The 25,070-nt window shown below is 58.0% G+C and overlaps 2 protein-coding genes across 6 annotated transcripts in view; both read right to left on the reverse strand.

Moving 5' to 3' along the window:
- The window catches only part of ARHGAP27 (Rho GTPase activating protein 27), a 31,981-nt gene extending 11,070 nt beyond the window's left edge, over nucleotides 1-20,911 (reverse strand). For 3 of the 5 annotated variants that reach the window (XR_004683241.1, XM_035027333.1, XM_035027331.1), the window contains exons 1-3: nucleotides 20,657-20,911; nucleotides 19,543-19,675; nucleotides 17,538-18,215 (exon numbers count right to left, since the gene is read on the reverse strand). Coding sequence is in view for 4 of the 5 variants with exons in the window: in XM_035027333.1 (XP_034883224.1) it covers nucleotides 17,538-18,197 (660 nt within the window). In the remaining variant the exon portion in view is untranslated. Of the gene's footprint in view, nucleotides 1-2,306; nucleotides 2,481-17,537; nucleotides 18,216-19,542; nucleotides 19,676-20,656 lie in introns of those variants that run through there. The other 2 variants (XM_035027332.1, XM_035027334.1) reach the window with 2 other exon arrangements.
- A 1,281-nt stretch (nucleotides 20,912-22,192) lies between these two features.
- Nucleotides 22,193-25,070, reverse strand: part of PLEKHM1 (pleckstrin homology and RUN domain containing M1) — a 29,603-nt gene continuing 26,725 nt past the window's right edge. The window contains exon 9 of the mRNA XM_035027487.1: nucleotides 22,193-24,411. Coding sequence (XP_034883378.1) covers nucleotides 24,300-24,411 — 112 coding nt within the window. The 3' untranslated portion in view covers nucleotides 22,193-24,299. The remainder of the gene's footprint in view (nucleotides 24,412-25,070) is intronic.

The raw sequence follows: 25,070 nt of genomic DNA on the forward strand, positions 1-25,070 counted from the left end.
AACCACCCCCGCCCCCCCTTTTTTAATCACAGAAGTCCCTCTGTTGCTCTGATGCCTTCGCTAAGTGGTAAGCTCCCCAAGAGGGGAAGTGAGTCCTGTCAAGGTGGCCTCTCCCCGGTCTTAGGTAGGTGCCCAAAACCACATTCATGTGTCCCACAAAGATTCACCTGTCCAGTGCAGGCTCTGTTCTAGGCACTGGGAATGCAGTTAGTGAACAAAGGGACCCAAATCCCCACTGGGCAGCGTGTGTAAACGGTTGGGGAGCGGGGGGGGGGGATGAGTGAAATGCACGCACGTCCATGATAATTACTGCTAGCAAGGAGACAAACTCTCAGACAAGCAGCGTATTCTAGACCAACCGGGGGGCAGGTCCCAGACCTGGGGTGGGGGACCAGGAAGAGCTGGGTACACCAGTTCCTCACTCCCCTCCCTCCCCCCACAAGCTCTTGTGTGGCTGAGGCAGGACCCTCCACCCCACTTCTTTCTCTCTGCCAGCTGCAGCCCCCTGAGCATCCTGGATCCCACCCACGCCAGCTCGCGGACCTTCCCCCAAACACAAAAGCCGTCTTCCCATCTCTGGACCTTTGCTCCAGGGGTCCCTCAGCCTGGAAACCCCCCGCTCTCATTACCTGCCTACCCAGACCCCACTCCTCTGCAGCTCCACTCCAAGCCTCCTGGGAGAGACCTTCTCCCTCAGGAGAGACACCTAGCCTGCTGTCACTCTCTTCATCCCCCGCGAGGGTCCAGCAGCGTTCTGCCCTGCTGGCCTGTTGGTTGTCCGTCCCTCTGCCTACCTCCTCTGACCCCAAAGGCAGGGGTTTTTTGAGGGCTGGACCCAGGATGACATAATTGACCCCAGTCGCCCTCCAGCAGGTGGCCCAATGCCCTGAAGCAGGCAGCAGGTCCACCAAAGGGACTTACTGCCTGAGTACGCAAGCCAACTCCAGGCCACACTTCAGCAACAACCAACACGCGCACACCCACTACAGGAGAGATTGAAGTTAGCTTTGAACGAGGGCTTCCTGGGAATGAGGTTCAGCACAGGAGACTCCTTGGGAGGATGGGATGGAGGCAGTGGGCAGAGGAAGGTAGATGACCAAAAACACCTCCTGCCCGCCCCAGCTAGACCCACTGAGGCAGTGGCCTTCCCATCCCTGCGACAGGGGCTGGAAGGTCATATGTGGGGTGGGGGGGTGGATGAGCTAAGGAAGGAGCCAGGCTGTTCAGAGTGGAGATTTCCACCTGCAGGCTGCTGGTCTTGGCTAGGAGTCCACGGGGAGTCCCAGGCTGGTCAGGCTGAGGGGGATCTTGCACAAGGAACACCCCTCGAGGATATACAGCAGATCTAGGAGGTAGATGCTTAGGCTCCCCAGCATGGGAGGGTCGCACTGTGGGGCTCCAGACTGCAGATTAGAGGCCAGATGGGGGCAGGGCAGGGCCCCCTGGAAGGAAGCCCATTCTAAGGATTGGGGCTGCCCTAGAGACACAGGCTGCTTCGGGAGGTAGTCAGGGGCTTTCCCCGGGGGTGAGCAGGCAGGGTCCACCCCCGTTAGCGACACTGCAGTCCTGTGCGGAGAGCTGGACGGCAGCAGCCCTGAGGCCCCTTCAAACTCTAGAACCCTCTGTAGGGCCCCCACAGTGCTAAGATAGAGGCACTTTCCTCTCCTAGCAGAGCCAGGATCAGACTGGAAGCCAGGTGGGGCCAGCACCTCCCCCCTCCCCGTCCCTTTTGGCCTCCAAGGGGAAGCTCGCCCAAGTTAGAGCAGGGCCTGCTACCCCGGCCCACAACTCCTGGGCGCCCAGACAACACCCGTCACAGCCCATCAACAAGGCCCTGATGAGGGCACCAGTAGCTCTTGAGGCCCAGACCCCAATCACGACAGCGACACGGGGAACACCAGTAGGAAAGGGGAAGTGGTCCCCCCCCCCAGGCCAGAGGACAGAGCCTAGAGGGGCTCTGGCTCTCACCACACCAGCTGCCCGGCCCCCCAGCACTCCCCTCATCTCCAGTTCCCTCCCCTTGTCCACAAGCAGGTGGCCGGCCTGCCTCTCTTCCCCCAAGCTGATCACCATCTCTCAGCGTCCCTCTGCAGCCCCCCCACAGACATGCCTATCTGGCCTTGGAAAAGGAACGAGGAAAGAAGGGAGGGGTCCCCCAAGTTTGGGAGATGTCCTGCTCCAAAACCCAGCTCACCCGGCTCCTGAGAGGGCCAGAGGATGGAGGCCCGCTGGGGGCCCCTTGACGCAAGGCCCTCAGCCATCCCCATCAGAGGCTGAGCTTGCCCCCAAACGCGAGGGTCCCCCACCTGTGCCTGCAGGGCCCGGCTCCGCCTCTTGGTCAGCTTGGCAATCATGTCCACCATCCTGTCCCCTCGGAGCTGCTGGGACGGAGCCCTGGGAAGGTTTCAGGGCTGGAGCCAAGGGGCACAACCCCAGGGCTGGCCCAGGGCAACCGGGGAACAAGAAGTTGCTTTGAGATGGCGGGAGGCTGAGCCTCCAGCCCATTTCCTGTCGGGGCTGCGGAAGTGCTGCCTGAGACAGAGGTTGCCCGATATAGGGTGGGGTGGGGTGAAGTGGGGGTGTCTCAGGTCAGGGGTATTTTTATGTGTCGCGGGAAGCACTGGCCTGATCCCCGGCAAGTTCTGAGTCCCAGGCCTAGCCACAGCCGGGGAGCAGGACAGGATGGCACTGGGACCGTGGGTGCGGGAGGGGGAGGCCATGGGAGGGGGCGGAGGGGGCAGCTGGGTGCGGGGGCCTGGGCTCGCCTAGACAGGACACGGAGTGGCCCTCAATTCCCCCAGAGCCCCAGGGAGGATGTGATGGGGAAGAGGAAGCCGGGGTGTGTGTTGCAGGGGGGAATGTCTTAGAGAGGAAGGGGCCTGGGCAGCTGTGGCATCAGAGGAAGCCAGGGTCCGGAGTCCTCCAGCCACCCAGACGACAGGAGGGATTTTGACCAAGCCACAGTCCACTCGCCTGACTGCCTGAGCCCACCTCCTCCGGCCTGGGTCACCGAGATGCGTGCACGCACTCCGGCTGCTTGTCCACTTACACGCCCCCACTCTCAGGGGACAGCGACTAGTTCCTCCACAGCCCTACGACCGAGAGCTTCCCCTCTCTTCACCCTCTCATCAGGTGGGGGGTTCAAACCCCAGCCAGAAACAACGGGCACAGCGCATCCTGGGTGAGACGCTGCTGCCCCCCCTCCAAGCCCTTGGGGGCCACCCTGTCCTGCTAACACCCTCACAGGTGCTTCCTCCCCAGCTCCAGAGGCCGGGCAGCACCCTGCCACCCGCCCACCCACCACCCATGGCTCTCCCACAAAGGCTGCCCAGCTCCTCCTTCAGGCTCTGAGCCCCGCTTTCCACCCCGGGCCCCAGACCCCTCGTCTCCTGCTCTTCTGTTTCAGTAACCCTCCTGTTCCCAGCCCTGGCCCGACTTTCTCCCCTGCCCATGTCCCCCAGGCCGCTCCTTCCCTGCACCCACTGTGGCCTCAGGACAGGGACCCCTGGCGTAGGCGGGTGTAGACTGGGAGCGTGGGACATTCGGGCAGGCCACATCAGCGCAAGCCAGGGACTTAGGCCCTACTCTGCCCTCAAAGCTCTAGTAGCCTGCCATCCCTTGTGGGACGCAGAAGCCCGGAACACCAGGGGCAGAGAGGCCTACGGTCCTCCCACTTGTCACACACATGACGCATCCCACTGCCCCCGCCCTGAGGGACATGGGCCACACACACAATAGGTCACCAGGAGAGATGGAGCCAGACGCAGGAGATGGGCAGAGCCTCTGTGAATGCTGGCAGCAGGGAGGAGCCGGGGCGGGGAAGTGGAGAGAGGAGGCAAGTGTGGGAACCTGAGCCCTTAGCACTGCCCTGCTGTAGAATTAGGAAGCAGGGTCTCCCCGTGGCAGGAACCAAGAGTGACAGTACGGGAGACTGGGACCCCAGAAAAGGCAACCCACAGGCTGCTTTTCCCCAGGAAGAAGCCTGGCCCCCATGTCTGGGGGCTCCCGGAGGGTTCTGGCCCCACACTCCGGGGACGGAGCAAAACCCACACAGCTCTGGCCTGCTTTTCTTCGTCAAGGAGGTTGGCTCTTCAGGCCTCCAGTCTAGGCCTCCCTTCCCCGGGGAGAGGAGGTGCGAGCATAGCAGCTCCCCAGTGGGGTCCTCCTCCACCAGCCACACCCTCCCGCCTCGCCTGGCCTCTGGAGGCACATGGTGGAGGAGGGGACAGAACAAGCCAGCTGCACATGGGCCGCCTCTCCAGCCCTCTGTCTTCACCCCTTCTCCCCAAAACCCTCACAAGCAGGTGCAACCAGAAAACCCTATCAGCTCTCAGGGGCCAGAGGCAAAAGAAATGCCTGCAAACCAGTGACTGGAGCCCAGAGACTGGCTCAGGGGGCTGTGGAGGGGGCGAGACCTCCTTTGCTGACTCCGTGCCAGCCAGGCTGGGTGGAGGGAGAGTGGAGAATAAATTGTGATCTTTGCCTCACGGAGCTTAGCGCAGTGCACAGGGCTGGCATCCTTCCCTCCCTCCAGAACAGAGTCTGGGCCTCACTGTATTCACCCCTAGCCCTGAGCGACGAGTCCACCGGTGTGCAGTGGGGAAGCTGGGGGTCACCCTGCAGGGTCCACAAGCCTCAGAATGGTGGGGAACCATACCTGGAGCTGCGCCCCACTGAGAGTCTGGTGTAACTGGTTTGGGCTGGGGCTCAGACATGTTGTACTAAGGTGAGGCTCCGTGTAATCTTACTGCTTGCCCTGCGGCCTCCGAGTCCCAACACAATAGCCCGAGGGGAGGTTCTTCTCCAGGGTTTGGAGCAGAAGCAGCATCATTGGATTAAAAGGAAAAAAAGAATGAAGCAGGATTCAGAGACATGGCGTCTCGTGTAGATTATGCCTTAGCTTCTCTCTGGGCAGCCCGTTGAATCTCTGGGCCTCTCCTTCTTTGTCCCTAGAATGGGCTGTCATTCTGTCCCCGCTCACAGGGCTGGCTCCTATGAAAGCGTCAAGCAGGCCCCTGAGTTCTCTGCCCTGCACCAGGGGACATGGGGAAGAAGGGAGGGCCGCACTTCTGCTTTTCTGCTTCTGGGTTTCGATTGAGTGCCCTTGGCTCTGGACTCTGCCCCTAGCCTCTTGGTGACCTAATGGGACTGTGTGCTTGGCCTGTTCCTCCAGGGCAGGCGGGGTCTGGGGCGGAGCCCCTTTGCACGCCCTGTGCTCTGGATACGGCTGGCAGCCCCCCAGGAGGTTGCGGGCTGCTGGGCCAGGAGGAATCAGAAACGGTCTGCCAAGGAAGCTGGTGGCCAGGCTGTATCGTGAGCCAACCCAGGGAGGAAAATGTGACAGGGGCCCATCCTGTCAAATGTAACTGCACGTGCACCCACCATTCCTCCTTCCTTCCCCAGTGGAGGGGCCAGATTCCCCTGTCCGAGGTGACCTCCCCAGTCTGGGCCCCTGGGGATCCCATGCCTCCTGCTTGCTCAGAAGCTGCCTCTTTTCAAATCTCTAACCCCTCCCACCTGACTGCCTTTGGCCCTTTGGCATTTCAACAAACTCGAGGTCTCTCCATCTTATTTTACTTTTTTTTTTTTTAAAGATTTTATTTAAAGATAAAGACAGAGCGAGAGAGCGAGCATTTCAACAAACTCGAGGTCTCTCCATCTTATTTTACTTTTTTTTTTTTTTTAAAGATTTTATTTATTTATTTGACAGAGAGAGACACAGCGAGAGAGGGAACACAAGCAGGGGGAGTGGGAGAGGGAGAAGCAGGCCTCCTGCAGAGCAGGGAGCCCGATGCGGGATGCCCGGGATCATGACCTGAGCTGAAGGCAGACGCTTAACGACTGAGCCACCCAGGCGCCCCCATCTTATTTTACTTTTTTAAAAAAAGATTTTGTTTATTTATTTGACAGAGAGATAGCGAGAGAGCAAGCACAAGCAGGGGGAGCGGCAGGCAGAGGGAGAGGGGGATGCAGGCTCGCGGCTGAGCAGGGAGCCCGACGCGGGGCTCAATCCCAGGACCCTGGGACCGTGACCTGAGCCGAAGGCAGACTCTTAGCCGACTGAGCCACCCGGGCACCCCGAGGTCTCTCCATCTTAAAAAGCAAAAGTGGGCCCGCGGACCCAGCTCTGCCTGCCTCCTTCTCAGAGCCCACTTCTGGAAGGCGGGCGCATACCCACCATCCTGCTGTCCACTCACCCCGACGTCCAGCCCACAGCTTGCGTGTCCTATGACTTCCTTGATGACAAATGCGGTCTTTGTCGGGTCTGACTCCCCTCTGGCACTTAGTCCTTCCAACCCTCTCCCTCCTCATCCTCTGGTGCCTGCTCGGCTTTGGGCCCATGCTCCTCTTCCTTGGCCTGTGTCCTTGACGCCTGGCCTCACCTTTGCTTCTCACTCAACTGTCCTGGGGAAGCGCAACCGGCTCTGTTAGGTTAACAACCCGCCAGTCCATCTCCAGGAGCATGCACCCAGCTGTCGCCCTGGGTGTCCTTGGTACGCCTCCAAAGCTGCATATCCCAAATCACGGGCACCTTCCTCCTCCTCCCCGTCTTGGCATCGTCTTGGCTGTTCAAGCAGAGACCTAGAGTCACTGAGCTCGGTGACCTGACCTGCCTAAGCCTTTCAGACCTGTCAGTCCGCAGGTGACACAGGTATTAGGGGGACATGGGAACACTACCACAAGGAAGCAAACAGTCAAATCCAGAATAGACATCCTATGGGGCAACTGGTCTGGTCTCTGTCAGGGCAGGATGAGAAGGAGGGGACCATCAAGAGAGATTGAGGAGACAGTCAAATGAAATGCATGGTTCTTGAGTTGATTTTGGTTCAAACAAACTGGTTGGGAGAGATCTGTTTTAGGACAATGAGGGACATTTGACGATGGCCTGGGTCTGAGATGCTATTAAGGAACTAAGGTGAATTTTTTTAGATATAATAATGGTTATAGTATTCTGATTATGGAGAAAAACATTTTTAAGACATATATGCTGAATTTTTTAGGGATGAGAAATGATAAAGTCTGGAATTTACTATTTCTTGGCAAAAAAAAAAAAGAACAAACTTGGCAAGCAGTAATTGTTAAATCTAAGTAATAGGTATAATTATACTCATTTTAATATTCTTTTTGCTTCTTTGTATGTTTGAAAACCTTCATAATAAAAAGGGAAAAAAACCTCCCTTAAACTTTCTTACTATTCTGCATTCTCTGTGTTACTACTCTATGAGGTGTTCATTGTTTCTTATCCAGAAAGACTGGCCCTTCCTGCTCTCTCCCCTACCCCTGGTAGTAATTTCTCTCCCTTTATGATGCGGCTCTGGCGCTAGGAATTCTGGAAATACAGCAGCTTAAACATGTCCTGCTCCTTCTCTTCTCCCCACTGCTACCCTCTATGAAGGGGCTGTGCCAGCCGGTGGGCAGGGCTGGCTGGCCCGGGTGGACTGCCTGAGACAGAAGCTGGAACCCAGGGGGATCCCAGGGCAGACCAGGCCCACCATAGGACCCTAGGGGGAAGGCAGAGTGACCCCGAGGAGCTGACGGGGAGCCAAACAGGTGGGCTTAGCACTCTCTGCCCCTAAGGCAGGGAGCAGGGAGAATTCCTGATGGTGTCTTCGCAGGGGTCTGCCCAGCAAGCCCCACAGACCCACTGGCAGAGACCACCATTCCTCTGCTCCAGGGCCCCATCAAGTGGGGGTACTCCAACAGCTCAGTCCCGACCCCAGCGAGCAAAGACACATACACCCGCTCCTCTGACAAGCCAGTGGATGGAGAGAGTTGGAGCAAACAGAACCACCAGGCGGGCGGCAGTCAGACCTTAACACAGCAGGGTCTGGACACGCTACAGACCACTCACAAGTCAGGGGGAGAACAGGAGCTTGTCAGTGAAAGGTGACAGGACAGCTGGATGGCCATCCAGAAAAAATAATTAAAGGTGTGTCTCCATCTTACTCTGTCCACTCAGATATACCCCCTAAAGGATCAAAGATTTAGATGTAAAAAGTGAAACCCAGAAAAATACTCAAAGAGGAAAACATGAGGAGCAAAATTTTAGATTTAAAAAAGACCTTGGTAACAGAGGCTCTAAATCTAAAAGCCATAAAATAAGTGATTTCTACATTTGACCACATAAATGTATCCAAAGTGATTTTTGTGGCCAAAACATGACATTCGCGAAGTCAGAAGACAAACTTGGGGAGATTACAACTCACGCAGGAGATAGAAGGCTATTTTCCCTTGAATGGCAAAACCTTCTAATAACCGGTAAGTAAAAGACCAATAACTCAATAGAAAAATGAACACAGGCTATAAATAGACCGTTGACACAAAAAAGGAAAACAAACAGTCCTTGAATCTATGCAAAGATGCTCACTTTCACTGAAAAGAGAAATGCAAATTCAAGCTCTCTTAAGAGCATGTATTTTACTATTGGATCGGCAGAAAACATCTTGCCGACACTTGGTTGGCAAGGCTGTGGGGAGTCACACACTCACATCTGTGTTGGTGGGGATGTAAATCGGTGTGAGCCCCACGGACAGGGACAGCAATTTGGCAAAATCTAACAAATACCTATCGTTTACCCTTCCACCCAGCGATCTTACTTCTGGGATCTATCCTTGATTTACCTGCATATGCGTGAAAGATTATTTATTATAGCCTTGTCTGCAACAGCAGAGGTCGGGAAACAGTCCAAGGGCACATCAACAGCAGGCTGCTTGAAGAATTTATGATACGTCCCTACAATGAAAACCCATGTAGGGCGCCTGGGTGGCTCAGTTGGTTAAGCGACTGCCTTCGGCTCAGGTCATGATCCTGGAGTCCCGGGATCGGGTCCCGCATCGGGCTCCCTGCTCGGCAGGGAGTCTGCTTCTCCCTCTGACCCTCCTCCCTCTCATGCTCTCTGTCTCTCATTCTCTCTCTCGCAAATAAATAAATAAAATTAAAAAAAAAAAAAAAAAGAAAACCCATGTAGTGATAAGGAAGGAGACTGATACTCTCTATGCAAAATCTCCAAGATACATGATTAAATCAAAAAGGCAAAAAATAAGCAAGATATAGGATTGTGTGTACTGCATCCTACCTTTATGTAAGAGAGACAGAAAATCAAGTAATCAAGTGTGTTTTCATATAAGGCTGTTCTCCCTCTCCCACTCCCCCTGCTTGTGTTCCCTCTCTCGTTGTCTCTCTCTCTCTGTCAAATAAATAAATAAAATCTTAAAAAAGAAACACAAAGAAACTCTGGGAGAATAGAGAAAGAATGAATGAAAGTGGTGACTTTTTGATGTTCTCCTGATGGAGAACAGGGCACAGAAGCAGGGGTATGTGTGGGAATTTTACTATATACTTCTTAATGTTGCTTTGATTTTTAAAAACCATGAAAGTACATTATCTAATTTTTTTTACAGGTTTCCTTTATTTATTTGTCAGAGAGCGAGAGAGCGCGCACGTGCACACACAAGCAGGGGGGAACAGCAGGCTTCCCGCTGAGCAGGGAGCCCGATGCGGGGCTCGATCCCAGGACCCTGAGATCATGACCTGAGCTGAAGGCAAACACCCAACCGACTGAGCCACCCAGGCGCCCCACATTATCTCATTAAAAAAAAATCTTGATATTAGCCAGATAGAGGGGCTGGAAAACACAGTGACAACTCGAAGAACAACAAAAAAGAACTCTTAAGGAGATTCAAGTAAAGCACAAAAGAAAAAAAAGACTACTTTAGAACTTAAAATATATCATTGCACTACTCATTGAAGGTGAGGATGGATAGTCACTCTCCAGACTCAGATTTGTGGCCTGGAAGATAAAGCAAGAGAAATCTCTCAGAACAAATGCACACAGAGATAAGAAATAAAGGGGGCAAAGCTACAAAACTGGAGAAGTCTGTCAAGAGAGCCAACGTGTAAATGAAAGAAAAAGTCAAAGACACAATAATCATGCAACACACAGATTTCTCTAAGCTGAAAAAAGAAACGACCCAAGGCTATCTAGAGACTGATGGGGTTCTGTGAGTTCCGGGGGGGGGTGCCTAAGAAAAAGAATCCCCATCTCTGCACATCCCAGGGCAAGTTTGACTAGGAACCCCAGGGACAAGCAGAAGCCATGAATGAAATGCAAAGTGTCGCAGAGTGACAGGCAAAGAAAAGAATCAGTAGCACCCTGATAGGAGGGGAAGGCAAACCACAGGAAAACCAATAAATGTAAAGTAAACCATTAGGAACAAAATCAAGTACGCTGTACCCGTCATTAAACAAAATCGGAAAAGAGTGCATTATCCCATCAGAAGACGAGTCATCTTGGGTTTCAAAATTTAGCGGTATGATATAGATAGATAGATATAAGAAAGACACTTAAAAATATGATAATGGGGTGCCTGGGTGGCTCAGTTGGTTGAGCGACTGCCTTCGGCTCAGGTCATGATCCTGGAGTCCCGGGATCGAGTCCCGCATCGGGCTCCCTGCTCGGCAGGGAGTCTGCCTCTCTCTCTGCCCCTCCCCCCTCTCATGCTCTCTATCTCATTCTCTCTCTCAAATAAATAAAGTCTTTAAAAAAAATTAAAAAAAAAATAAAAACATGATAATGTTGAAACTTAAAGGATGCTGAGAGATATCGGTGAGTGTAAAAAATAAAATCGAATAAAATAGAAAGAGTGGCCAGGTTCATAACGGCAAGGTGGAGTTTCGGGTTGAAAGCACCCCGCGGGATAAAGAGGGACACCAGGTAATGATACGAAGGCACAGTCCGCCAAAATCAGTGCGCTCCCAGCAGCGTTCTAGCTAAACACAAAAAGCGAAACCTACTAAAAGTACAAGAAGAACTTTATTGAGAAAATTTGAGTGGGAGATTAATAAACCTCATCGGACCTGGAGCAAAAAACAAAACCAAAAAGAGGTCCACAAAGGAAACCCAGGTTTCAATAATAGAATCGATCAGCTTGGCTTGATCTGTACAGGACCTGCTGTCCTTTAAATAGAAAATATACAGTTTTTCCATGGCTATGAAAAACTTAGAAAAATGGTTTCCTCGGTCACAAAGAAATCCATACATAAATTTAGAAGTGGAGATTTTGCAAATCTAGGAAAAATGAATGCTTTCCTAGTAAAAAACCCAAACGGCCAAAACGAACAAGAATGAATGGAAAACTTGAAAAGACCAAATTACCGTTGATGAGAAAAAAAATTCTGCCCCTGACAAAGCACCAGGTCCAGAGGGGTTCACGGAGGAGGCTGAATGGATGTGAGGCTGAATGGATTCACCTGCTATCCCCGTTCTTTGGCGGGGAGGCAATCCTAGGTTTCTCTCTGGCCAGAAGGATTCTGGGGAGGACCCCCCCCAGCGAGCGGCCCCCCCCCCGCCACAGCAGGTCAGAACTGTGGGTTTGCCTGCCCAGCTCTCCTCCTGGAGAGTCAACTGTCTGAGGGCAGGGACCACGCCTTGTGTTTCATTGCCTCCCGGCAATGCCCTGTACTGAATCAATGTCAAGGCAGTCCGGCACCTGCCCTGTACTGAATCAATGACTCTGTAAGTGAAAAATCACAGTGCCACTGTCAGCGTCCCGGGACAACCCCCCCCCATCTGTAAAACTCTCCCACACAGAGCGAAGCAAGATGGATGGAGAGAAACCAAAATGCTAATAGTCATTAGATTGAGATTTCCCTCCATTAGCCAAATATTTGCAATGGCGTGAAACTATTTTTATAGGGGGAAGAGTAATTTACAAATTCAGATGATTCCAGGAACACTCCAGTTGCGTAGATGGGGCGGGAAGGTGGCTGGGGGGATCTGGAGGCTGGCCCCCTTCTGGCACCTTTCTTGGTTCCTCTGGCTTCCTCTCCCTGGCCAACTTGACCCAGCCCCTGGCACAGACATGGAAGCCTTGACAGGGGCCTGGCCCTGCTCACCTGATGCCTCACGCTGGACCTCCGCCCAAGGGAAGGAGAGGATGCAGGGCGGCACCCATAGGAGCCCAGAGCCTGGGCTGCAGAAGGGTCCTGCAGGCCTTGCTGTACCTCAGCAGCTGCTCTGGAAGTCCCCTCAACACCACAGTCCTTCCTCGGTTTGGCAAGAGAGCCTCCTGAACTTCAGCAAGGACCCCTATGTCCCTTGGACCCTGGCAGCCCCCTTTCCTTCAGTGCCAACCAACATCAACTGTCCCCTGATGCTCTGGTCTGGAACCCTGACCACGTTTTGATCAGCTGACCCCAGTCATGATGATGGGCTTTCCCATGCCGAGGGCCGGGCACTGACTAGTCATTGGGGTTGGCATTCATTGCCAAGTGCCTGGTCCTCCCCACTACTGGACACAGTTCCAGGAAAGGCAGAGAAAACAGATCAAGAGAGAAGCAGGCTGCTGGGGCTCAGGAAGGAAGTGGGGAGGCAAGTGGACCGGTCTCAGGAGGCCCCGGGGGTTCTGAGGAACCAGAGACTGAGGTGAATAATAAGGCCCAGGCTCAGGGGAGATCACCCAGGGGACCCCACCGAGCCATGGGGGCTGCCATGCCCCGGGGGGGGGGGATTTGCTCCTTTCTGCCTGGGGAGTGGTGGGTGGGGAGGGCCACTGGTGGCCGGGAGTGTGGGCTGAGGTTGGGGGGGGGCTACCCAAGAATCTGCTGTTTCATGGGTCAGGCCACAGGCTGGGCAGTGGGGCTCCAGGGTCAGCCTGGGCTGCAGGTGAGTCACAGGGAAGGAAAGGTCAGGCCAGGTGTGAAGAAACCTGCTGGGCCACTGCAGGACAGCTGACCTCCCTGGGTAGGGGCTGAGGGGGAGAAAGACTGTTGCTGGGAGGAGAGCATACAGACAAGGGGACTCACTGGACCCTCCCCTTGGCCTCAGTTCCCCTGCTCTTACTAACCCCCCCTTTCCAGAGGGCCCCCTGGCTGGTCCCGAAGGGGGATCCAGGTGGGTCTGTCCAAGGCCAGTTCTTTTGTCCCAATCACAGCTGCCTGGGGTGGCTCTTGGAGTCTGTCCCAAGGAGTGGGTGCCAGGCGTGGGGTCCAGAGAGGAGGTGGGTTTCAGCCTGGGTACAGGAAAAGAGCAGGCGGAGGGAAGGAGGGGAGAGAGCACCCCTGTGCCCCATTCGAGGTTGAGGGGTCACTCACAGTTCTCAGGAGAGGACAGGGAACCAGGGCCCTGGGGCTCCTTCTAGTCCAGGCCGGCTACTCAGGTGAGGCGCCTCCTGGGCCGGCTGCATAGGAAGCTGCAGGGGCCCGAGGCTGTACCTCTTTCCTCCCTGTGGCCAATGCCTGGGCAGCAGGGGCGGGCTCCAGGCCAGACAGCCGGCCTGGGCCTTTCCACCTCCGAGGCCCTGGGGCGGGGATGGTGACCGCACCCTGAAATCCCCGAGTCAGCAGGCCCCCCTCCCCCACCCCGCCGCAGCCCCAGGGGAGGAGTCTCGGAGGCCCCTCCTCACCGGGCTTCCAGGCTCCCGGGGAGCCCCTCCTTAGAGGGGGTGGGGGCAGAGTGCTCCAGCTCACAAACCCCACCTCCCTCTCTCCCTCCTCCGAAGGTGAGCCGCTGCCCTCTCCTGGGACAGCTTATCCTCCTCCCAGGCCCTCAGTGGCAGGAGGGAAGATGAGGGTTTGGAATTCCTGCGTCCTTCCCTGTGGCCCGTGCCCAGGGCTGGGCACATACGGGACACTTAGAAAGGGAATACTTGGGGCGCCTGGGGGCTCAGTCGTTAAGCAGCTGCCTTCGGCTCAGGTCATGATCCCAGGGTCCTGGAATTGAGCCCCGCAGGAAGCCTGCTTCTCCCTCTCCCTCTCCCCCTGCTTGTGTTCCCTCTCTAGCTGTGTCTCTCTCTGTCAAATAAATAAAATCTTAAAAAAGAAAGAAAGAAAGAAAGAAAGAAAGAAAGAAAGAAAGAAAGAAAGAAAGAAAGAAAGGAAGGAAGGAAGGAAGGAAGGAAGGAAGGAAGGAAGGAAGGAAGGAAGGAAGAAAGAAAGAAAGAAAGAAAGAAAGAAAGAAAGAAAGAAAGAAAGAAAGAAAGAAAGAAGGAAAGAATACTTGTTTGCCTCCGGCTTGTACTGCCCCTGCTGAGCGGAACGGCCAAGCCTGCAGGCCACCCAGCTGAGACTGAACCTGCTGACCGGCGTGGGGTTGGGGGTCAGGAGGCATGGAAGTGACTTGCACTCAGCCACCTCCTGCCTGGGTGACCTTCAGCCAGCCGCTAAACCCCTCTGCACCTCTGCACTCTGGCTTTGGGTGAGAGCCCACAGGACCATTAGCCCCTTTGGGACAGGATCAAGTCATGTGTAACACGCTTTGTGTCCCCAGGGTCCAGCACTCTGACCAGGACACACCCGGTGCTCATTACATGCTATTTGAGTGGAGGGTGAATGACAAGGCTGTAAAATGCCACACAGTGTGGAGGCTCCTCTCTTCTGGAGGGGGCCCTGCCTCTGCCGACGGTCCCACCCCCATACCACCCTCTCCCCTTGGCCATTGGTCCACCCTCCTCGACGACCCTGACCCTCCAACCACACATCCTTGCCCCTTGCCTCAGAGGAAGCGGGTCCCTCCCGCTCAGCCCTGGCGCCCCCTCAGCCTCTCTCCCTGAATCCTGTCTCACCAATCACCTCCTCAGCATCCTCAGCCTCCCGCTCTCCTGGCCCCTGACCATTCACTTAGCTTTGGGGAGCCTCCCCTCTCGACCTCCACCTACCTCTGGCCACACAGTGTCTCTCCCTTCCCTGCCAAGCTGCTGGGTTGTCTACACGCGGCCTGTGTCCTCACCTTCATCCCTCTGACCTCTGCCTTCTGCCTTCAGTAACCCCTTGACCAGCTCCTGATAAGGTGGCTGCTGACCTTGGGGTCACCATTTCCGATAAATGTCTAATGGCCTTTATCTAACTTCTCCTTTCTTCTGGCCACTTCTCGGTGTCTGGACCAGTACTCTCCTGCTTTTCCTCCTTGTTCCCTGACTATTTCTTCCTGTCCACATGCTCTCCGCACCCCCATCTCCACCACCACGTGCTGAGGGCCATCTCCTGGGCAGTAGGCCCGGCCTCCAGCTGCTGCCTGGACCTGTCACCGCCGAATAAACAGACCATCTGCCAGGTGTGCAACTGGGAGACTGGGACTCATCCCGACTTCTCTCCCACACTCCATCGGCCCCCAGATCCCTCGGCATCAGCTTCCCAAATCTCCTGTCCTCACTGCATGCCTGGGAGACCACGCAGGTCCTCTGCCCTTCTCAAAATCCCACCCACGGGGGTCTTTTCTGAACCCCACTCCCTGCTGTGCTGAGAGTCTTCCAGCAGCTGCAGAATGAAGTCCACATCCCTGGCGAGAGCCCATGAGGCCCTGCCTGGCCAGGCACCACCCTGTCCGCACAGCGCCCCCGTAGTGCAGGGTGGGGGCAGGGCCACAAGGCCCCGAGGGTGCCACATCCCACACCCACACCCATGCCTAGGCGCCACGGCACGCTGGGTGTTGTTCTACCCCAGATGGCCTGTGCCTGGCCTGAGGCATCTGTCCCCTCTTGCCAGGCTCCTGACCCAGATGGCAGCTCTCCAGGGCTGGGGGGGCTGTGCTTCACCAGGTGCTTGGCAGGTGGGAGGCCAGTGCCTGCTTAGTTGATGAGTGAGTGAGTAGCCTCTCCTGCCTCCAAGAAGAAAACAGGTAGGCTCACCTTTCAGGAGATTCCTTCTCCAAATGCGGCCTTGAACAACTAAGAGCAGAACGGGGTTTCCCTCCCAGGAGAGAACCAACTCCCTACCCCTGGAGTGTGTAGGGGATTGGGTGTCGGGGAGACCCACAGCTGACACTGGAATAAAGCGGGGTCACAGGGAGTGCGAGATTATACCCATGACACAGGGAGGAGACAGGACCAGAGATCCTAAGCCTCTTGTTGAGGTCCCACTGTGAATTAGGGCCAGAAGCAAGACGAGGCTGAGCCTCTCTACCAATACCCAGGTCTCCGGGGCAGACGCCCCAGTCCCTCCGGGCGCAAGCACCACCCCCGCCATCCCCTGTGTCCCCCACCCGTATCACAAAGCTGTAACTGCTCCGAAAGAAGGAGGGATAAGCGGGACCGAGAATCTGGAGAGGCCCCGGAATGTGCCTCCGAGAGCCTGCCTGGGAAACGGACGGACGCCGGGGTGAGGAGCGCTGGCATCCAGTCATCTGTCCCAGAGAAGCTGGCCAACTGGCCTTCAGGGACGCCGGGCCCAAGATCCCCCCACTGCCCCGCCCCCGTTCCCTCTGGGCGGAGTCCGGGTCCCAGTCCTCACCCGCGGGATGCTGTTCCCCGCTGTGGCCACCAGGGGGCGGGCTGCTCCTTGCAGAAACCAAAACGAAGGCGGCGCCGACGAGGATACCAAATGGGACCCCAGCCAGCCTTGGTGGAGCGCCTACTACGTGCCAAGCGCTTCCATGCCTCACCTCGTTGAAGGCTCACAACGCTACTCCTTTATACAGGAGGACACTGGGGCTGGGGGAATTAAGTGACGCCTCAGCAGCTGGCAGGTGACCCAGCAGGGCCAAATTCGAGTCTCTCCAGCTTCAAATCCTGAGCTCTTTGCACTGTAACCAGACCGGGTGATGGGAAGACCCAGGAGGTCACAGACTGGGACGGTGTCTCCTTCCGCTGGGCATCCCAGACTCAGTCCTGGCATGTGCCAGGCATCAATGTTTACATCAAGTACAAAGAAAGAAATCAGAGACTCACAAGGTTTGGGGGCTCATCTCTCCACCCTTTCCACCCCTCTTTGGGCCAAAGGACAAATTGAGACCCCGAGAGAGGAAGTGAATTGCCCCTAATTACCCATCTGGTGGCAGATGTCAAAAAGGGGTCTGTGCATCCTCCCTCCACGGCTCCCCCCGCCCCAAGTTCCTAAAATTCAAGATGTCAGGGCCATGCGAAGGATTCTGAGGACGTACAAGTGTTTTTTAAAACGTGCTCTATTTTCAGTTTCCCAAATTAACACAACTAGATTCTGAAACGAAAAAAACATCCTCACTGTAACTGGACCTCTTCCTGAAACAAACAAATAATTTTTTTTTTTATAAAGGGGGAACTGAAATGTTGGGAGAAGCCAAAAAGGGAAGCAGACCCTTGACTTTCACATCCATTATCTCATTTGACCCCCAAGCTTCTACGAGAAGGGCTCCCAGGGCTGCCTGCAGGTCCACCACTCCATATCCCCAAGCCTTTCGGAATGGTGTAGCTGGTAGGTAATGGGGCGCACACACCTGTCCCCAAGGCTTGGGGCAGCGCACCGTAATCAAGTTCATCTGCATTTCTAAATGTCATAAATAAAGACCACCAACGGCTTCACACGGGCTCAAGTCAAATTTTGCCACCAACTGAGTTAGGGAAAACATTCGGGCTCCAGGGAGCTTCGGCATTCCGGAATTGCAGAAAAGCGATTGGAGCCTGCGCCCCTCTGGTTTCGCGGGTGAGGAAAGTGAGGCGCGGCGCGAGGGGGCTCGTCCACAGCCGGCGGACACTGCTGCTCGGCGTCGAGCCAGACGCTAAGCCGAGGGGCGGCGGTCTCCTCGCGGCCCCGCCCCGCCCGCCTCCCCGCTCCCCGGCTCCCCGTACCTGCTGCGGGCGCTCCTCCCGCGGCGGGCCGCGCACGTCCTGGATGGCCTCGTAGACGTTCTCGGAGTCGCTGCGCGCCAGGGGTCGCGGGCACACCCAGGAGCCCGCCACGCTGCAGGCCTTGAGGCTGCCCGCGCTCCCGAGGAGGCCGGCAGGGGGCGCGACGGCGGCGCGCGCCAGGTCGTCCAGGGACTGCGCGGGCCGCACGGGCGCCGCGGGCCGCGTGTACAGGCAGGCGGGCAGGCCGGGTGCCAGGCTGCTGGGCTGGGTCGCCGCGCCGCGCCGCGCGGGGCCGCACAGGGAGCTCACGCGGCCGCGGGGCTTGGCAGGCGTGCCGTCGGGGCCCGCGGGTGGCAGCGCGCTCACGAAGCGGTAGTCGTAGGCCAGCGGCTCGGGGGCTGCGGGGCCCGGGCGGAGCGCGGGCGGCGGCGAGGCGGCGGCGGGGTCCCCGAGCGCCGGCAGCTCGCGCACGTACTGCGCGGGCAGGTAGAAGGGGCGGCCGCCGGGCTCGCGCCGGACGTGCCACCAGTGCTCGGTGCTGCGGCGCAGCAGCCGGTAGCGCTCGTTGGGCTGGATGGCGACGCGGCGCCCGTCCTTGCCCGTGTACTCGAAGGGATGCTCCACCAGCACGTACACGTCCCCCTCGACGTCCGCCGCCATCGCGGCCGTGGCGTTTCCCTGTGGGCGACAAGGAGGAGGGGCGCGGAGGTCAGGGCCACTGAGCCGGGAGGGGCGCCGCACGAGGGGGACAAAAGACTTGATTGAGTTCGAGTCCCGGGGCTGCATTCCTCGTGTGCGTTAGGGCCTCAGTTTTCCTATCTCAAAAACGGGGGATTTGGATAAAATAATCTCCAAGGTTCCCAATCTTACCCTCGCTAATGGAATTATGACAACACTTTAATTCTGCGGCATTGGTTATGATTTGAGCCTCGATTCAATCCCTTGGTGGGGAGTACTAGTGGGTAATACTAGTCCAACTTTACAGCCAAGGAAGCCTTGCCTCAAAGAGATGCGAGAGATAAGTCGACACCACATTTGCCTAAAAAGTTGACTGGGGCCTCAGTTTCCCGGTCTGTGACGTGGGAAAAACAGCCCATTCCCTCCGCCCCCTGCCCCGCCCCGCCCCGACGCCACCAGCCCTCAGGAAATCCGGGCTCCCAGGGCCTCTTCCCTTCTCCAGGCTTCTGCGCCCCGGGCCCGCCGGGGCAGAGTTGAGGCGCGGGGCTCTAGGTGCCTCCCCGGCGCCGCTCTACCCCGGGAATGTCCCTGCTTCCCTAGTCCAAGGGCCTTGGCATAAGGGACGGGGACTGCCAAGGCCGGGGAACCGGTTCTCTCGGTTTCTCTTTCCTTCCCCGGCGGCTTTGCCTCGGACGTGAACCCGGAGCCTGGCCCGCCCAGACCGGCCCGCGCCGCCCCCGGTTCTCCCGCTCCCACCTCCACGTCCCGAGTGAGGCTCTGCCCTCGCGGCCTGCCCACCTGCCCTGTGATCTCCGCGTCAGCCCCCCCCCCCCCCCCCCGCGCGCCCCCCCGAGAATGCACTTTGTGAGTGACTACCCATGCGGTATCCTCCCCCACGCTCTCCGGGAGTAATCGTCCCGACCCACCCCTCGCATGCCAGCTTAGCCTGGCTCTTGGTGTGGCGGGGTTGGGGGTCGGAGGCTAACTCTAAGTCCGTCTGTGTCTCCCCACCAAAGAGATGAATCGGAGGCTCCTTCCCTAAGGGGCTGGTCCCTCCAAGCCTTTGCACCGACCCCATCTCCTGCCCAGTAAAGGTGTCCCGGGAGCAGCAGCTGGGGGTTCGGTTGCTTGCTGAGGCTGAGGAACCCAAGGAAGAGGGTCTGGCCGGGGGCTCACAGCGCTCCTTCACTACTTTCTTAAGCTTTCCTCGACGGGGAAAGGGGTGCACACTGGGCCCTGGAGGTGTAGTCAGTGAGCTGCCCGGAGCTAAGCCGACGAACCCCCTTCTCGTCCGTCACCTTCGCCCGCACCCCCGCCGCTCACTCACGTTGGCAGGGCAGGTCTCTGCGGGCCCATGGGCTGGACGGGCGGAGCCAGCGGATGGATGCAGGTTAGGCCCCGGCCATCTCCTTGGGCGGGGCTTGCAAGGGCTAGGCCCGGGAGACCTCGGGGCGCAGGAGCTGGCAAGGGGAGCAAAGAGGGAGAGGGATGCTCAGGAGGGCTGCCCCCACTCCCCATCGCGGCTGTATCGGGAGGGGCGAGGAGGAGCTTGAACGAGTGTGTCTGGGCCGGTGGGGACGTTGGGTGGCAGTGGGGCCCAGGGCAAGAGGGGGCGGGAGCTGGAAGGGCTGCGACCGAAGGGGTGCTGCCGGGCGGCGAGCAGAGCCCAAGGTGGGTAGGGTCCCACCCCTGCGGTCCCTCACATCCGCCCCCCTCTCCCCCGCCGCGGGATTTGTTGTCCTCGAGCCTCTGCGTCCCGCGGGCGCGCTGCCCTGGGACTGCTCGACCCCGGTTCGTCGTGTCGTCCGGGCGTTCCCACACCAAGCGAAGCCATTTGCACCCCGAATCACCGACTACCGGCCCTTTCCAGCCCGAGTGCAGGCACTACTCGCTTCGGACCCACCTCCGCCGGCCCCAGGCCCTTTCCGGGCGCAGCTTGGCGGGGCCTGGAAAAACTCGGAGCGGAGTTCCCACAGCAGGGATGCCCACTCGAGCGCAGGGTCTCGGGCTGGGTGGGGAGGGGACCCGGGACTCGGCTCCTTCCCCATCTCGGGGGGAGCGACGAGGAGCGGAGGGATAAAGGTTAAGGGGGGCGGGGAGGATCCCAGGAACTCGGGGGCTGACTCGTCGCCAGGAGGTGCTTTGGGTCCACTGCCCCGGGCGACGCGAGCCACAGCGGCGTGAACGCCTGGGTCGGAGCCGGGGGCCTGGACATGGGCCCCTCCTGTCCCCGGAGGGAGGGCAGCCCTTCGCATCTCCGCTGCTCGCGGGGTATCCGACCCGCGCGGCCCTGCTCCCGGGTCCGCGCAGCTCCCGCCCCAGCACCGGGTGAAGGGGAGCAGGCGCGCGGCGCTCCCGGGTGAGAGGACCCGCCACCTGCGGCACGGTACCCCACCTCCCGCCCTCGGCTCAGCACCCCCCGCCCGGCCCAGCCTCGGCACCTCGGGGTGTCCGCTCACTGGCTTCGCCTCCGCTTGTCCCGACAGGCGCGCGTGGTTTCGGCGTCCGGCGCTCCCTCCTCCACCGCCCAGCTCCCGCGCAGCCGGGTTTCCTGTTCAACAATACAGCGAGGGAGGCACCAACGGAGAGCGCCCGGCAGAACTTCCTCCCGGGCTGAGGCAGGGCTGCGGCTGCTAGAGACAATCCCCGGTGTCCTGGCTTCCTGTCCCCTCTGGGCCGGGCCAGCGCCCTGGGAACACAGACGCCACCCTCCCCCTGCACCTCCTGGGATCCTGGGCCACACCTGGCTGTCTTCTGGGAGGTGGAAGCAGCAGGGCCTGGATGATGGCATGGGGGGGGGGGGGGGGGGGGGGAGTCTCCTCCACTACTTCTGGCCAGATTTCCCTCCCACTGTTTGATTCCATCCCTCTGTCCCCCAGATCCTCCTCTGGAAGAGGGCCACCCTCCAGGCTGTCCATAGGGTAAGCCCAGAGCAGCCTGCTGGAACTGGACCCTTAGCACTTTAGTTTTCTCTGCTGTAAACTGGGGACAGTGACGCCTACTTCACAGGATAGTTGGCAAGAATGAATGAGAATGAGCTGCACTAAGCACGGTTAGTATTATCACATTATTTTAAGAACACACATTCGTTATTAAATTTTATTGTAAGATGAGCTGGCCTCCTCTTTGGTCTTGGGTTGAGGTCTCCAAGCCCCCCATTCTCTTTTAGGCAGGAGGGGGAAAGGGAGAAAGGAATGTAGTCAGAGGCATCTTGCTGAGGATGGAGGCACTGAGAAGAAAGGCAGGGAGGCACCCACGTCTCGTGGCCCTGAACTCCCTGTCCCCAGCCCTCAAACCCAGTTCCTTTGGTCTTCTCAGAGCCCACCCCCTACTGACCCTGGAGGGACTTGAGGCCCTTGAGGGACGCTGGGGCTCAGGCGACGCTCCCCCATGGGCTGAATGGCGTCTTCAAGGATAAGGAACTGCAAAGCTGAATGTTTCAATCCCATTTTCCTGCGGCCCACTTTCCCTGGAACTAGTCTGTTTCCTTCTGTCCTTACCACGGGCATTGGTGGGCTCCTCCTGGAACTTCAGGGGAAGGTAGCAGCCAAGTAAATGCCACGTGGAGCCCTGAAACCATGAGCCCTGATTACGGCCCCGAGCCCCCTCTCTTGCTTTGGAAAACCCAGCGGAAAAACAGTTCCGACATCTCTCATGTTCCGGTGTTAGCCGGTGTTAGGGGTCTGTGCTTCGACAGGCACAGGGAAGAAGCCACTGTGGTGGGATGTCAGGCATCAGCTTCACTTGTTACATATGAGTGTATGTGAGGAAACCTCCACCAAGGCCCTGAAATGCTATCCCTCCAAACCCCCTTCGTCTGGCTCCTAATGGGGTGAGGACAGACTGAACACTGTCACGTCTCCTCCCCTGCATGCCCAGGCCTGGTGGAAACCGCCCCTCCCCCCCCCACCGGACAGGATGGCTGGTGGCCTCCCCCAACCAGCGGCAGCATCAGGATTCAGAAGCGAGACCAGAGGTGAGAAAAATCAGGTCTTTACTACAAAATCATTCAAAAATCACACAGCAGCAGTTCCTTCCACACATCGCAAAGCGCTACTCAGGGTCAGCGCCCCTCACTAGAAACAGTTTATTGCATAAAATGGCATTTTAAAAATAGTGTGGGCACCACTGAGTTTCACATCAGCTTTCCATTGAAGGTGAGAGGGTAAAAGTCAACTCATCCGGAAGCATTAGCAGCTTTCTGGTACTGGGCAGAGGGTCGGTTCTAATGCTACGACTAATGCCTGGGAGGTGGCCGTGGGCTGGACAGGCCCTACCCAGCCTATGCCAGGCCTCCGGGGCCGGCCGCGGGGGCAGCACTGCCCATCCCAGGCCAGCCCCTGCCCGCGTGGGGATTGGGGCCCCCGCGGCTGTGCTCGGGCTGGGTTTGTGGGGGAGCATTAACGCTGGCTGTGGGGGTGCGGGACAGGGATAAGGATCCACTTTCCCGTTTAGGAGGCTTTGGTGTGCTGGGCATAGGTATGCACCATCTTCCGTGAGGGGGACAGAGAAGCTGTGTGGCAGCCCTCCCCTCCCCCACCCCTGCCCACCACCTCCTCTGTTCTATTGCACAATTTATCCAGCTCCACAGGGCTGGGCAGGTGACTCAGCAGCCGAATCACCCCAAGGGAGAGGTGGGAGTAGATTCATCTCTTGACAGTGACAGGCAATCTCCACCTGAGGCCCCCAATCCAAGCTGAGAGCAGACAGGATGGCCAGAGGACCCAGGGTGGGGGGTGGGGGGCTGTGGGTCCAGGAGAGATGGGGGAAGGCAGCAGAGAAATCACCCCCGAACCACAGGGTCTAAATGTCACTTTGAAAACAATTCCAGGCTCCCACTCTACCCCAAGACACCTTGAAAAGGCAATCACGCTCCAGTGATATTTTCTAGTCTCCAGCAGTGCCCCTCCTGGGCCAGTCCAGCAAAGCTTTGGGAATTCATGGCTTTGTAAACTGAGGCTAAGCATCCTTCCACAAGGTGGCTGCTCCCGCGTGTCCCCGTACATCTCCGCAGCAGGCCTGGCCCTCTTTGTGGAAGGCCGGGGGTCGCCACTCCATGGTGTGGGGCCTGGCAGTCACGATGCCCAAGGCTGGCCCCTGGCCCCGGCTCACTGCCTTCTCTGGGCTCAGGCAGGCAGTGGGGCAGGGGGGGTGTCCCCCTGAGAGCGTGTCTCTAGCAGCCCCCGGTCCATCCGGCTGCACGGCTGCCGTAGGTGTGGAGGGCAAGGGGCTGAGGGGTAGGGAAGAGGACAGCCCTGGCCTGGACCAAGGAAGGCGCAAAGTGCTGACAGTGCTGGTTCCGAGTTACTCCCTTCTCCCGCGGGGACCGAGATCCCAGGCTGTAGGGGAGCCAGGGGGCTCTGACCCGGAGAGAGGTGAGGAGGACAGGGCAGGGAGGAGAGAGGAGAGGGAGAGGAAGAGGGAGGTCATCAGGACCGGTCCCACCAGCCCCTGGGGCAGTTTGACACATCGTACTTGAGCTGTGGGCAGCAAGGGCCCGGCGCGGGTGATGGAAAGGCACCCGGTCCAGCCGACAGGCTCTGGCCCAGCGGTGGCCTGCCCACCCGCCACCCGCTGGCCTGCAGGCCAAATGTTCCCACACGTTCGCTCCGCGTGAGAGTGCCTGGATTTCTTGGGTGAATTGTGTAGGGTCAAGAATAAAAAAATATTTTCTGTTGAAATACGAAGGGAAAAAAAACCTGCCTTAAAAAACTAGACCTTTTAATCAGGAATGTGGAATTGAGAATGCGCTCCAGTTTTGTGTCCACAGTGTTCTAACAGCCCTGATGGAGCGGCCGCGTCTGTGAGGCGAGCTGGGCCTGATTAGTGCAAAGCTGCCCTGCTTGCTTCCCCTGGGCCGAGGCGGCATCGGATGGTGTCCCCACCTCTTGGAGCAGACGGGGTGGTGGGGGAGAGGGACTGGGGGACATCATTGAGGGCCTCATCTGGTGGGCTCACGCGCTGGTCCCATCTGAGTCTTCCTGACACCTCGAGAGGATCCAGGCTGAAGCCGAACCCAGCTGGGACGGCCGAGCTGAGCGGGCTGCCGCCGCCCGACAGCTTGGGTGGGGACGGCGCGCTGGCTTAGCTGAGCGTGCTCTGCTCCTGGTGCCTGCGCCGGCAGGCGCAGCGGGGGCAGCCCTTCTTCACCACGGCCTGGCAGCTCTGGTGGAAGACTGTCTTGCACTCGCCACACCTGGAGGAGGGCAGCCAGCGTCTGACCAGAGCCCTGGGGGGTGGGGGTGGGGCCTGAGGTCCGCCCCCGCCCGCCCCCACCCCAGCGCGCCCTGCCTCCCCACCGCCAGATGCCCGCTTCTAATCCACTTTTCCCACATGCTGCTGGAGACTCATGGGATGATTCCTTGCCTATGTTGAAAACACTCTGCCGTTTAAAAAACGGAGCCCAGGGGCTGAATCTAGGCCATGAGACACCTCCTGAAAACAAATGAATGCTCCTGCCTGGGCTGGAATGGAGGTTTGGGGGATGAATTTTTCCACTGAGAGGCTTCTGATAAGGCGTGCTAACCAGCTAAGAAGCATCATCACTGCTGGGGCGAGCCAGGCAGGTGCCAGCCCCTGGGGGCCCACTTCGTGCCTGGCCTGTGCCAACACTCCAGGGCGGCCGCTCCTTCGGTCCCTCCTCAACCCGTCTGCAGATGACAGAACCGAGGCCCCCGCTCAAAGACGCGGCAAGCTACCTCTTCTCTAGGGAGACAGACAGCTTCCTTGGTCTGGGGAAGGGTCCTCGGAGGGCTCTCTTGTCCCCTGAGCAGGCCCAGAGCCGCCGTGACTGCCCAGGGCATCGGCTGCTGTAGACGACCTCGCCAGCTCGCGGCACCAGCACACACATGGCGT

This window comes from Mirounga leonina, unplaced genomic scaffold (genome assembly GCF_011800145.1).
Source record: "Mirounga leonina isolate KUSES-001 unplaced genomic scaffold, KU_Mleo_1.0 Mir_200, whole genome shotgun sequence".
In the NCBI taxonomy this organism is placed as follows: domain Eukaryota; kingdom Metazoa; phylum Chordata; class Mammalia; order Carnivora; family Phocidae; genus Mirounga; species Mirounga leonina.